Here is a 14,229-nt window from a genome sequence, read left to right on the forward strand (position 1 = left end):
AAAAGAGCCCGATCACCACACCAAGTATCAAACGAAAAACGGATCCTTGAACCCTCACCCACAACAAAGTTCATATGTTTAACAAAATTCTCCCATCCCTTTCTAATAAATTTCCAAAGACTCACACCATAAGTCCCCCTAACCTCCTTAGAACACCAACCCCCCCCCCCCCTCCCCCCCACCCCAAATCACATCCATATTTCCGATCTATAATCTCCCTCCACAACGACTCCCCTTCCAATTGATACCTCCACAACCATTTCCCCAATAAGGCTTCGTTAAAACTACTTAAATTTCGAACCCCCAAGCCACCATTTGAAATAGAAGAACAAACTCTATTCCAACTAACAAGGTGGATTTTAGTCTCCTCACCCATTCCTCCCCACAAAAATGTACGAAATAATTTTTCAATTCAGTTTCCCACCCCTGCAGGCAAAGGAAATAAAGAAAGGTAATAAGCTGGGAGATTCGAAAGAGTATTTTTAATAAAAGTGATTCTACCCCCTTTTGATAGATATAACCTCTTCCAACCCGCCAGCCTTTTCTCAATCTTATCAACTACCCAATCCCAAATAGACTTAGCCTTAAAGACGCCCCCAGTGGAAGGCCAAGTTATTTCATAGTTAGAGCAGCAACTTTACACCCCAAAAACTCCGCCAAACAATTAATAACCTGCACCCCTCCCACCGGAACCATCTCCGACTTACCGAAGTTTACCTTAAGGCCTGATACAACTTCAAAACATAGTAAAATAGCCCTAAAGGCTTGAATCTGTCCACGATTAGCATCACAAAAAAATAATAGTATCATCTACAAAAAGAAGATGAGAAAGTGTGAAAAAGCCATGGTTAACATTTCCCACCGTAAATCCAAAAAGAAAATCCCCCTTACAACAACCTCCACCATTCAACTCAAAACTTCCATGATAATGACAAAGAGGAAAGGGGATAACAAATCCTCCTGTCTCAATCCACAAGAGCTATGAAAAAAACCACAAGGATTTCCATTAACTAACACTGAAAACCGAGCAGTAAAGACACAATGTCTAATCCACGCACAACACCTCTCCCCAAAACCACATTTTTTTTATAAGTAATGGATATTATATTAATAGAGATAGGCAAAACCCAAGTACACAAGATGATATACAAGAGATAAGATCTATCTAGGTCGAAGTAAGGAAAACTAGAAAATCATGAAAATTCAGGCCATTAAAATCTAAAGCAATGGCCCATAGAAATAAATTACGGAAAAATAGAGTTCTAAGTTCCTTCAAAGACCGCTCCTTGTTTTCGAAAGTCCGATCATTGCACTCTTGCCATATACACCACATAATGCAGATCAAGATCATTTTCCACACCACCTTGATTTGTTGAACTCCTCTTGAAAGTGTCCAACTGGCCAATAGATCTACCACAGTTGCAGGCATAACAAAAAATAACTCTATCCGGCTAAAGCCTTCCACCCACAAGGCTCTAGTTGTCTCGCAATGTAGCAAGAGGTGTTCCACTTACTCGCTAGATCTCTTACACATGCAACATCAGTCTAGTATAACTATCCGACGCTTCCTCAAATTGTCGGTAGTCAGAATCTTCCCCAATGCTGTTGTCCATATAAAGAAGATCGCTTTCGGGGGCGCCTTATTTCGCCAAAGTCTCCTCCATGGGAACAAAATATTAGTGGCTTGGGAAAGGGACTTATAGTATGATCAAGCTGAGAAAATGCCCTTACTTGCAGGAGTCCACCACATCCTATCAGCTTGTTGTCTATTCGGCTTCACAGAATAAACAAGACTAAAAAAAAGCCTCAATGATGTCCACTTCACAATCTTGCGCCGCTATACTAAAGGTGACGTTCCAATGCACTTGGTCCCCTGATAGAAGCATAAGATCCTCTATTGAAGCTTCTTGTAGCATGCCACTTGGAAAACCATTGGAAAGGCATCCTTTAGACCCTCATTCCCACACCATATGTCCCTCAAAAACTTGATACGAGAACCCCTCCCCAACACCAATTTAGAGTGGCTACTAAAATCCCCCCACCCACGCCTAATGTGTTTCCAAACTCCCACACCGCTGGCCCTATTTACCTCTTCAGTGCACTAGCCCCCCCCCCCCTCCCCCAAAAAAAAAACTTTCATATTTACAATCAGTCACCAGTTTCCATAAGGCTTCTGTCTCCGTGTTATACCTCCATAGTCACTTCCCAAGCAGGGCCCGATTGAATCAGATTTTTTATACTCAAACCACCTGACAAGATTGGTCTACACACCTTATCCCAACTGACCAGGTGAAATTTGAATTCATCCCCTATCCCACTCCATAAGAAATCACAATACAGTTTATCAATACGAACCACTACCCTTGTAGGCAATTGGAACAAAGATAAGAAGTACATAGGCAAGTTAGAAAAGGTACTCTTGATAAGAGTCAAACGGCCACCTTTCGACAAAAACAATCTTTTCCACCCTGCCAATTTCCTTTCTATCTTCTCTATGACTAAATCCCATATGGATGAGACCCTAGCGGCAGCCCCCAACGGCAATCCCAAGTCATGGGAATAAAAACTACCTTGCACCCAAGAATACTGGCTAGTTGCCTTGTGCTACTCACGTTCCCCACTGGCACTAACTCTGACTTGTCAAAATTAACTTTCAAGCCTGATGCTACTTCAAAACATAATAACAAAGCCTTCAATGCCCTCAACTGGTCTCGATCTGCCTCACAGAATAGGAGTATATCATCTATAAAAAGCAAATAAGATAAAGTAATAATGCCACTGTTGGGATCACCAATCGGAAATCCAGCCATAAACCCATGCGTAACCACCGCCGATATCATCCTACTCAAGGCCTCCATAATGATAACAAAGAGAAGTGAGGACAAAGGATCTCCTTGCCTTAAGCCTCGAGAGCAACTGAAAAAACCGGTAGGGCAGCCATTTATCAATACTAAGAATATGGCCATAGAAATGCACCAACTCATCCAGGTACGCCATCTAGCCCCAAAACTGCACCTCCCTAACAAGTACAAGAGGAAATCCCAATTTACGTGGTCATATGACTTCTCCATATCTAGTTTGCAAATAATTCCTATGGAGCCAGCCTTTAATTTGCTATCCAAGCCCTCATTCGCTATAAGGACTAAATCCAAAATTTGTTGCCCCTAACAAATGCTTTGTGGCTTTGTAATGATCTTGCCCAAAACTACCCCCAATATGTTAGCAAGAACCTTGGAAATGATTTTATACACCGCATTCACAAGGCTAATGGGTTGAAAATCCTTAATCTCCGACGCTCCAATCTTCTTCGGGATCAACGCAATAAAAGTAGCATTTAGGCATTTTTCAAACTTTCCAACCGAGGATACTTCTTGAAACACCTTCATTATGTCCACTTTTAACACCTCCCAACAAGTTTGGAAGAAGCCCATTGAGAAGCCATCTGGACCTGGAGCTTATCTTTAACCATACGTCTTACTACATCATACACTTCCTCTTCTTCAAAATGCCTCTCCAACCAAGAGGCTTCCTGGGGCTCAATAGTGTCAAAGACGAGACCATCCAACTTTGGCCTCCATTCCTCATTTTCTGTAAGCAGTTGTTCATAGAAATCCACCACATGGTCATGAATCACAGGGGCCTCCTTACACTCCATACCATTAATATTCAACATTTCAATGGTATTAGTTCTTTTATGAGAGAATTTTGTGCTCCAGTCCCTTTCTTTCAGCCACAATGCTCTCGAGTTCTGGCGCCAAGAAATCTCCTCTAAAAATAGTACTCTTTCTAATTCTGAAACCAACTATCTTGCGTAATAATTCTTCTGATAAAAGGGCTCTAGCCTCAAGAATCCGCTCAAACTGATGCAACTCCTCCACCATAAGTTTTTTTCGCTCCCATATATCTCCAAAGGATTGTGAATTCCAAAGGTTAAGGTCATTTTTCAAAACTTTTAACTTACAAGCTAGGATGTATGAGGGGTTACCGTAGAACTAGTAAGAAGACCACCATTGCCTAACCTTATTCACAAAGCCTTCAATTTTCAGCCACATGTTTTCAAACTTGAAGTATCCTCGCCCGCTTCGAATGCCACCACAATCCAACAAGATAAGAAAATGATCCAAGCAAAGACATGGCAGTCTCTTTTGGTACACCTCCGGATAGTGCACCTCCCACTCCAGTGAGATTAGAAATCCGTCCAGCCAGGACCAAGTCTGATTATTCGACCAAGTAAAGGAACCCCTCAAAGGAGGAATATCTAGCAGGTTCAAGTCAAAGATACAATCTGAGAACTCTATCATAGCTAGGCGCATCCTACTCTCACCAGATCGTTCACTAGAGAATCTAATGACATTAAAATCCCCTACTATACACCAAGGAAACTCCCACCAACTATTTAACCCCTGCAAGTTCCTCCCATAAGAAACGTCTATTGTTGTTTACATTTGAACCATATAAACCCGCAAAAGCCAAATTATTTGACGCTCTTAAAAGAGCATGCCACTGTATACTCCCCCATAAACACCTCCAATTTTTCAACAACTCTTTTATCCCACATCGCTAGAATTCCACCCGAAGCCCCATTCGATGCAAGGAAGGCCCAATCCACATAGGTACAACTCCAAACACTTCGAATTAACCTTCTAGAAACACTTTTCAGCTGAGTTTCTTGTAAACATACAATGTCCGCCCTCCACTCTCGCAGCAAATTTTTTATACGAAGTCACTTATTCGCCTCATTGAATCCGCGAACGTTCCAAGACACAATTTTTCACAGCTTGAGCTTCCTTCGTAAATCAATGACCAAGTTAGAAGCTTAAGCTCCCGCTATTTTTTTTTTACCCTGGTTTCTTTGACTGTGTATAGCCCGCTTCAATGGCAATAAGTAAAGCCAAAAACTGCAACCCACACCCCAAAACCACATCTCCCAAGCATATAGAAAAAAAAATCTCAATTCACATGATCATACGCCTTCTCCATATCCAGCTTACAAATGACACCCGAGACACCCTCCCTCATTCGGCTATCTAAACATTCATTAGCAATCAAACAAATCAAGTATTTGCCTACCCCGAACAAAAGCATTTTGGGGTTTAGAAATAATTTTTTCCATCATTGTACTCATGCGATTGGCAAGCACCTTAGAAATTATCTTATAAACCCCACTTACCAAGCTAATAGGGCAAAAACCCTTCAACTCAGAGGCTCCAGCTATTTTAGGAATAAGAGAGATGAAGGTGGCATTAAGAGACTTCTCAAACTTTTGATAGTTGAAAATTTTCTGGAAAACCCTTAACACATCTACTTTCACAACATCCCAACAAACTTGAAAAAAACCCATGGAAAAACCATCCGGGCTAGGAGCTTTATCTTTGACCATTCCACAAACCACCTGATAAACCTCATTCTCCTCAAACGGTCTCTCCAACCAGCTTGCAGAAAAAGAATCCAATGAATCAAAAACCAAACCATCAAGAGTAGGTCTCCAATCAGCCGTCTCAGTTAGTAGAACTTCATAAAACTACACAATATGATCCTAAATCCCGGTAGGGGAAGAAAGCACATTAATTTCAGAATAAAGCATCTCAATAGTGTTACTACGCCTATGTGAATTAGGCTCAGTTTGGATAGAGAGTTAATCTCAATCCATCTTATCTCATCATTATAACTTTCACAAATTTCCACATACAATATAATAAACAATTGAAAAATATAATATAATAAACAATTCAAAATTTTCACATCTTAAAACAATAATAATATTAAAAAATAATATTCTAACAATATTTTATTTAGTTTTCAACATTCATCTCAACCCATCTCATCTCAACTCACTATCCAGACCTAACCTTAGTCATTCTGTGAAAACATTTTGTACATTTGTCACCCTTTTTCAACCAAAGGGCCCTCGACTTTTGCCTCCAAGATATCCCTTCCCTCAACAAAGTTCTTTCAAGCTCGGTCACCACCTCTTTTTTCCTCAACATTGCCTCCTCATTCATAGCCTCAGTCTCCTCCCCATCCTCCAAAGCCTGCAACTCCTCCAAAAAGCATTTTTTCTGATTATCAACATTCCCGAAAACTTCAACATTCCACTTCTTTAAGTCATTCTTCAAGGCCTTTAGTAAATTGATAAGAAGTCCACCAACTCCTAACCCTATCCTCAAACCCATCAGCACCAAGCCACATATTTTCAAATTTAAAATACTGTCGACCCCCATGTATACCTCCACAATCTAGCAAAATAGGAAAATGATCTGAACAAACCAGAGGCATTCTCTTCTGACATAACTCAGGGAAATGAATCTCCTAAGATAGAAAAATGAGGAATCTATCCAATCTCAACCAGCTCCTACTATTGAACCAAGTGAATGCCCCAACAAGGGGAAGATCCAAAAGATCCAAATCAAAGATAAACTCCGAAAACTCCTCCATAACCGACGACATACTAGTGTCTCCTGAACACTCACTAGCGAAACGAGTTATGTTGAAATCTCCACACATGCACCAAGGCAATACCCACAAATAATACAAACCCGTCAATTCCTCCCACAAGAACCATCTATCTCTGTCCAAATTTGGCCCATATACTCCCACAAAAGCCCACTTCCAACCATTTTCAATATTTTTAAAAGAACATGCTACAGTAAACCGCCCAATACACTCTTCCATCAACTCCACCACTCTACTATCCCACATCAAAACGACACCACCCGAAGCTCTCGAAGAAGCCAAATAAGCCCATTCCACAAAAGAACACCCCCACAAGCTACTAATAATACTTCTATCAACAATATCCAACTTCATTTCATATAAACAAACAATATTAATCTTCCAACTACAAAGAAGCAACCTTATACAAAGACACTTGTTAACGTCGTTGATCCCCCTCACATCAAAAGAAAGAATCAGACATGCTTGGGGAATAAGATGAGATGAAAATTTTGTAAATAGTAATAAAATAATTTGTAAATAGTAGTGAGTAGTTTAAGTTGAGTATTTTTTGGGTTTTGGGAAAAGAGGAAAAAAAAAGTTGAATAAAAAATATTATAAAGTTAAAATATTGTTAAAATATAATTTTATAATATTATTTTTGTTTGGAGGTTTGTAAAAGTTGAATTGTTTTTTATTTTTTTCAAAATTTGGGAAAGTTGTAATGATTAGTTTGAGAAAATTGTAATGATTAGTTTAAAAGTATTTGTATTTGAGTGATGTTTGAGAAGGAGATGGGATGAGATGAAATGAGAATTTTGAGATGGAAACTTTTTCCAAACAAGCCCTTAGGCTTCATGAGAAACAAGAGACGCCATCCCTTTCAATCTATTCCTATCCACACTGCCTTCATTTGAAGCATAATTGATAGAACATTCTAATCTTTTTAACTCCCCCTCCTTCTTAGAAGCTGACTTCAAAAACAAGGAGAGACCAGCTTCAATAGCCACAAAAAGGGCCTTAAATTGCTCTTCAAAACCAACACAAGATAGCCCCACACATGCCTGTACTTCTTCAACCTTTTTTAAAACCCAATCCAAGGCTAAACTGGTTGAAGAATGAGGCGGGAGTGTACGAAGAGGAGTCGAGCTCCCCACATCCTCATCAAAGCATTCCCCCTCATATATCTCCAGTTGTAATCTGGGTTGAACGAAATCCTCTTATCTGAAACCTCCCGATGCAGTTTCCCAGAATCAACCACCACAAGACAATTGGCCGTCTTAGAGCACTAGCAATGGCTTATTCATCTTTATCTTCATCTTCATATTTGCATAATATGTCTTTAAATTCATTTACATTGGCTTATGTATCTCTAAATTTTTACATAGCTAAGAATAGTGCTTCTTCAAGTTTGAAGAAGCACTATTCACTCTTCAAACATTATTTTTAATGTTTTTTCTCTCCCCTACCCATTAAAATCAACTTTGTGAAATTTGTATTAAGATGATTTTAATATATGAAATTTGTATTAAGTTGATGATACAAAGTGTTTTTTAGTACATATTAATATTTATTGATAAAAATTGTCATTTTGATATGAAATTGGTAATATTTAAATATATAGAATTTGTATTTTTGAGCACATGGTGCTAATTGTAAAATATATATATAATAATAATTTTAAGAAAAAAATTAAAAATAATAATATTTTTTTTATTATTTGGTACAAAAATGCATAATCCAATGTGGGGATTTTTCTTAATATGCAAAATCAATCTTCAAAAGATGTAATTTTGAATATGCATATAGAGAAACCAATGCTAGTGCTCTTAGCATTCAACAAATTTTGAACTAGCAGAATAGGCTTTAAAGACAAAGGAACCGACTCCGGGAGATGCACACATGTATCCAATGGAGCGAGGGACACAAGTGGGTTAATCTCCCCGCCACTCAGCGCCTCCTTATCGACATCCCGAAGTGCTATTTCGCCCTCTTCTACTTCCGACATCAGAACTAAATTCGTTGCACCACCAAAAGAGTCGTCGAAGACCCGCGAATAGTTATGTGCCACATCCGAAACCATCGAGATAGGTAACAGCACCGGCAAGCTTGAAGGAGTAGCCGAAACCGAAACACCCGATACCCCGAGATTGCTTTTAACCTGCCACACCCTTTTAACCAGGCCCGGCCCATTCACTATTCTTGCACCATCCTGATCATTAATCTTCTTGCAGCCCACACCTAATAACGGCCCGTCACCCAATAAACTTTCTACGCATCCACAAACCTGTTATTAAATCCATAAGAGCCCACACAGCCCAAACCTGACTCAATCCATTTCAACATCAAATCCATGTTATGTTTTATGTCCAATAGAGCCTCCTACATGTTCTGCAACAATAAATCATTCCCAGACCCTGTCATGCCTCCATTGGGACCCATGCCATCACGCTTGAGAATTAAAACAACCTTCTTCGATGACTGCCCTTTTGAGTGTGAAATCTTCCCACCAACCACCTGACAAACCTCCCTACCATCCACCATACTCAATGGTGTCTTCTTCAGAACCTCCACAAAGGACTCCCTCCTTCCCTCAGCAACATGAGAAGATGACAACACCTTATTAGATCCTGTGATTCACACCCGAAACAGAGGATGAAGAAACCACCTTTCACAACGAATCCTCAAACCTTCTCCACCCCTCACCTTTTAATCCTTTTGGTACAACGATAAATCCACGTCTTTTATCTTGTCCAAACTCCGACAGAGACAAACATCTTCCAAATCTATTATGACATTTTTTGAGCCACCAACACCTAACTCCCCTACCTTTGAGTTTTAAAAAACTCAGAGGAGCCAACAAACGCTCCACAAGCTCCCACCACAGAAGCCAACCATTCCAAAGTAGCAACATCAATGGAGATATACTTAGTGACCCTTCAATTGTTCTCAGTGATCCTCCACCACTGAGCATTCTCACGATTAAACTCAAAAATCTTCTGATCAATGAATATCTTCCAATATGAACCCATCAATATTCTATAACCATAACACCCCAACAAACCAAAAAGAGGAAAAGAAAAAAGAATAATAGACGATGAAGCCAAACAAGAAATAACAAACTTTAAGAGGTTAAGGAATTATTCCCAGTGAGAAGCACCGGAAATAAGGTAGGAATTAAGGCATAGAGAGAGAGAGAGAGAGATAACATTGTTTGAACAGATTTTACGATGTTGTCACCAACAAACATGATGGTGTTCGGTGGTAGATCGGACCAAGCTGAGGTGAGAGGCAAATATAATCTTTTTTTATAATCTTAAATTCAGAAATAGTTTGGTCCCATCAAACAACGAACATACATATGGAATTAAAAAATATAGAAACAAACATTTGGTCAAACACCAGATGACAATGGTACCCTTTCCTTTTATCCCTTATTAAACATAGTTGACTATATAGCGAATAGGAGAGTACGAGATGTTACCCCCCCCCCCCCCCAATATCCACATCGTCAATCCCCAACAATTACCATAGACATGAAAATGAGGAACACTATACAATTAAATTTTATTAGTAATCAGAAAAGCAAAAAATAATTTTCATTTACACTTTTTGCCAAGCAGACATTTGACTGTTCTTTTGAACTATATGTTACAACCGCAAGAAATAGAAGTGAGTAATAAACTTTATATTGTCTCAATACACGATAAAAATTTATTATTAAGATCTCAAAATCGTGAATAAAAAAGGTTACATCAATAAAAATATGCTTCATGAACATTAAGGGCTGTTGAGATAATCTATACCTGCTGGAAAAGGACCCACCCATATATCACATTATGCATTTTCTGAGTGATGCCCAAAGTACGCCAGGTCAATTTGATCAGCATCAGGAGTTCATTGGATTCCTATACTCGAGTAGCAAAATGGTCATCATTTTGTATGCAAAACTATGTCATATATTCGTAGTCAATCTCAATAAGAACAAATATACCATGATGAGCTGGCCTTCGTCAAGGACATCAAACACACCAAAAAGTAATTTCTCATAAAGTCTAATGTTCAACTTATAATCAGCAGTCCAATAATAGGTTTCACTCTGAATACTGAATTTTCCAGGCAGAGAAGACAACTTTAAAGCCACTTGTGTGATAGTAGATAGAAACTCAGTACGTTCGGAAGGTGACATTGTAATGTCCCACTCCTGCAATATCCAACAAACCAGGGATTCATTATTGCATTTTGTGAGGAGATCCAAAAAATAGTAATTCAAAACCAGTCATCGCTACAATTCGAAAGAGAAGAATATTAAACCCAAAACATGAACATACCTTGGAATTTCTGATATTTTCAAGAGAATTTTTAACAGTTAGACGTTCAGATGCTTCAATGTCAGCAGAAAAACAAAGAATCTCTTCTAAGACACTCGCCTACAAAAATAAAGAATCTCTTCTCAGACATGTAAAACAAAATGATGAGCCAAAGCTTAGAAACCCTTTCTTTTTGGCTAAATAACATAACCAATTATTATAATCTAATATAAAGACACTGGAGAACTACATCAACACCAGCTGCAGTGTGTATCATTATATCAATAATTCTCCCCTAGGTGAGTTTCTTACTGGCTCTTTTGGCTTAAATAATTGAGCACTAAAATTTTTCCACGACTCATCAAAAAAAATTCCAGGACTTAAGTATAGAAACTTGAATTCCTTATGTCAAAAGATAAGAGTTGAAATAGTGAGTTCAACGTGTTCTATTATCAAAGGGTTCATTATAAAACTTTTTTTCTCAATAAGTAGGTTCGTTATACAAAATTAAGCAAACCTGAACATTACCTGTCTACTCTTCCACTGCACATAAGACTTTTCATTTTGAAAATCAGACTTTAACATGCTACTCAAAAGTCCCAACGAAATTTGAGGAATATCAATTGGTCCCCACATTGTCCTAGCAGCAGCGAATTGTGTCAACCTTTGCCTTATGCATGCATCCATTGCTTCTGAAATCTAGCAAAGAAATAATAACTTACCTCTTTGATTCAAGCAATGGTTTAGACAACTAAGCCAGCAGATTAAACTGAGAAACATAATAACTCTTCACCTGGGTTGATTTATTCATTGCAACACTTCACCAAAACTCAGTACTGAGACTCAGTAGTTATCAGAAGCTTTTTATAAAAGCTAATAGTTGAACTGAAAGAATTTTTCCCTTTTATTTTATTGCATTCTTAAAGCAGGGGAAGAAGTAAAATTAAAATGTCCAAATGGATAATCCAAAAAAAAATAACATAATAAATAAACAGGTGGTGATAATGTTTAACAACACAATGACTCTGTATAAATACTTCACTGTAATAAAAATTTAGCTTGAAACCAAGACTACATTCATAAATAATAAGGAAGTTGATGATATCATAACAAAATAAAAAAGAAATGTATAATTAAACGCTGCAATCCTTTCTGCGGATAAAGTGAATACACTCTTTTAGGCGTCAACAACTAGTTAGGTGAGTGGGCTCTTGTGCAAGCTAGACATGGTAAAGGCTTATGACCATGTTAATTGGGATTTTCTGTATTATTTACTTGGGAGGTGTGGTTTTGGGGATAGATGGATTTCCTGGATTAGGCATTGTATAACTATGGTTCGTTATTCGATTTTAGTGAATGGAGCATTGGAAGGATTCTTTAACAGCTCTAGGGGATTAAGGCGAGGGGATCCCCTCTCCCTTTTGCTGGTTGTCGTTGTTATGGAAGCATTGAGTCGTATGTTGAGGGCAGCGGTTCATGGAGGCTTCCTTGCTGGATTTTCAGTGGGAGGTGTTACTATATCTCACCTCCTCTTTGCTGATGACACACTACTATTTTGTGAGCCGGACAGTGATCAAATGCAGTACTTGAGGGCTGTATTACTTTGCTTTGAAGCGATTTCAGGCCTGAAGGTAAATCTCTCGAAGTTTGAAATGGTTCCCGTGGCTGGTGTGAACAATATTCAAGGCTTGGCGAATATCCTGGGCTATAAGGTTGCTTCGCTGCCTTTGAAATACCTCGGTCTTCCGTTGGGAGCTGTTTTCAAGACAATCTATTTGGGATGGTGTGTTTGAGAAAATTGAAATAAGATTGCCTGAGTGGAAATAGATATACTTTTCCAAGGGTGGTAGATTAAAATAGATATACTTGTCCAAGGGTGGTAGATTAACTCTCATCAAGAGCACTTTACCTAACCTCCCTACCTATTTTCTATCCCTATTTCTGCTACCTGCAAGTGTGGCCTCTCGTATTGAGAAAACTTTTCTCAACTTTCTTTGGAGAGGCATTGGGAACGAAACTAAGTTCCATCTTGCTAGTTGGGATAAATTTTGCTCACCAATTCCATGCGGTGGGTTGGGGGTGCGTAATGTGAGGGTTTTCAATAAAGCACTTTTGGGAAAATGGTTGTGGAGATATCATAGGGAAAGGGAGGGCTAATGGAGAGAAGTCATAGATTCTAAGTATGGGAATATCGGGGGGATTAGTGTTCTAAGGAAGTTAGGGGGACACATGGCATGGGATTGTGGAAAAACATTAGAGCTGAATGGGGAAGATTATCCAAGTTTTTCAGATTCACAATTGAAAGCAATGTTTTGAATACCATACCGAACGCCGTACCGGTCAAGGCATTGGAACGAAATATTTCGGTATTGGTACCGTTTTGGGATAGTCGATATATAAATAAATTATATATATAAATATATATATATATATAAATTATATTCCAAAATAATAGTCTATATAAAATAAATTATATATAAATACATATATATAAATTATAAATAGTCTAGTCTGAATTGGGGGTTAAAAAATATGCTTATAGTTTGAAAAAATGAAAAAAAAAAAAAAAAAAAAAAAAACACATGCCGAAATATTGGCTGATACCAGCCTATACAGGCCGAAATTGAGGCCGGTACGGCTGGTATTTTGGCCGGTACGAAACGGGTATAGTACCTGTACCGGCCGGACGGCCAGTACGAAAAATTTCGGCCATATCGGCCGGTACGGTACAAAATTTAAAACACTAATTGAAAGAGGTAATAGAGTTTATTTTTGGCATGATGTATGGTGCAGTGAAAGGGCTCTAAAGCAGGTGTTTCCCATGCTCTACCAAATTTCTTGTGACAAAGAGGCTGCTGGTGCTGATTTAGTGGTATTATCTAATGGTGTTATCCATTGGAATGAAGTTTCTTGAGAGCGGCTCAAGATTGGGAGTTGGATATGTTTGCTTATTTCTTTGACTCATTATATGCAATGTCGATGGGCAATGAGATGGAGGATAGAACAGTTTGGTATCCAAGTGGAAATAAAAAATTCTCGATGTGCTCTTTCTATACGGCTCTCTTAGGGCTATTTGTAAGTGCAAGGTATCTTCTAAGATTGCTTTCTTTGTATGGACTGCATCACTTGGACGGATTCTCACTTTGGATAATCTGAGAAGACCATCATCTTAGATTGATGCTTTATGTGCAAGAGAGATGGGAAATCAGTGGATCATCTTTTGTTACATTGCGAGGTAGCCCGGTGTTTATGGAATGAGATCTATAATCAGACTGGGGTGGCATGGGTTATGCCTAGAAGAATTAGGGATATTCTGAGGTGCTGGACAGGAATTAGGGGAAATGCCCACATTGCTGCTGTGTGAACAATGATTCCTCATTGCATTATGTGGTGCTTGTGGCTAGAGAGAAACAAGAGATGCTTTGAAGACATGAAGCGTTCTTTGGATGAGCTGAAGCGATTATTTTACAATACTTTACTTTCTTGG

The 14,229-nt window shown here is 38.6% G+C and overlaps 1 protein-coding gene and 1 long non-coding RNA gene across 4 annotated transcripts in view; both read right to left on the bottom strand.

Moving 5' to 3' along the window:
- Positions 1 to 14,229, bottom strand: part of LOC121234157 (protein unc-13 homolog) — a 35,802-nt gene that overhangs the window by 18,843 nt on the left and 2,730 nt on the right. For all 3 annotated transcript variants that reach the window (XM_041129982.1, XM_041129981.1, XM_041129984.1), the window contains 4 exons: positions 11,271 to 11,441; positions 10,764 to 10,862; positions 10,427 to 10,636; positions 10,239 to 10,340 (listed from right to left, as the gene is read on the bottom strand). In XM_041129982.1, the coding sequence (XP_040985916.1) occupies positions 10,239 to 10,340; positions 10,427 to 10,636; positions 10,764 to 10,862; positions 11,271 to 11,441 (582 nt within the window). The remainder of the gene's footprint in view (positions 1 to 10,238; positions 10,341 to 10,426; positions 10,637 to 10,763; positions 10,863 to 11,270; positions 11,442 to 14,229) is intronic.
- On the bottom strand, positions 32 to 5,704 carry LOC121234158. The gene is made up of 3 exons (XR_005934334.1): positions 4,912 to 5,704; positions 3,491 to 3,493; positions 32 to 1,065 (listed from the first exon to the last, which is right to left on the bottom strand). It is a non-coding gene; the product is annotated as an uncharacterized LOC121234158 (long non-coding RNA).

Source organism: Juglans microcarpa x Juglans regia, chromosome 6D (assembly GCF_004785595.1).
Source record: "Juglans microcarpa x Juglans regia isolate MS1-56 chromosome 6D, Jm3101_v1.0, whole genome shotgun sequence".
Taxonomy (NCBI): Eukaryota; Viridiplantae; Streptophyta; class Magnoliopsida; order Fagales; family Juglandaceae; genus Juglans; species Juglans microcarpa x Juglans regia.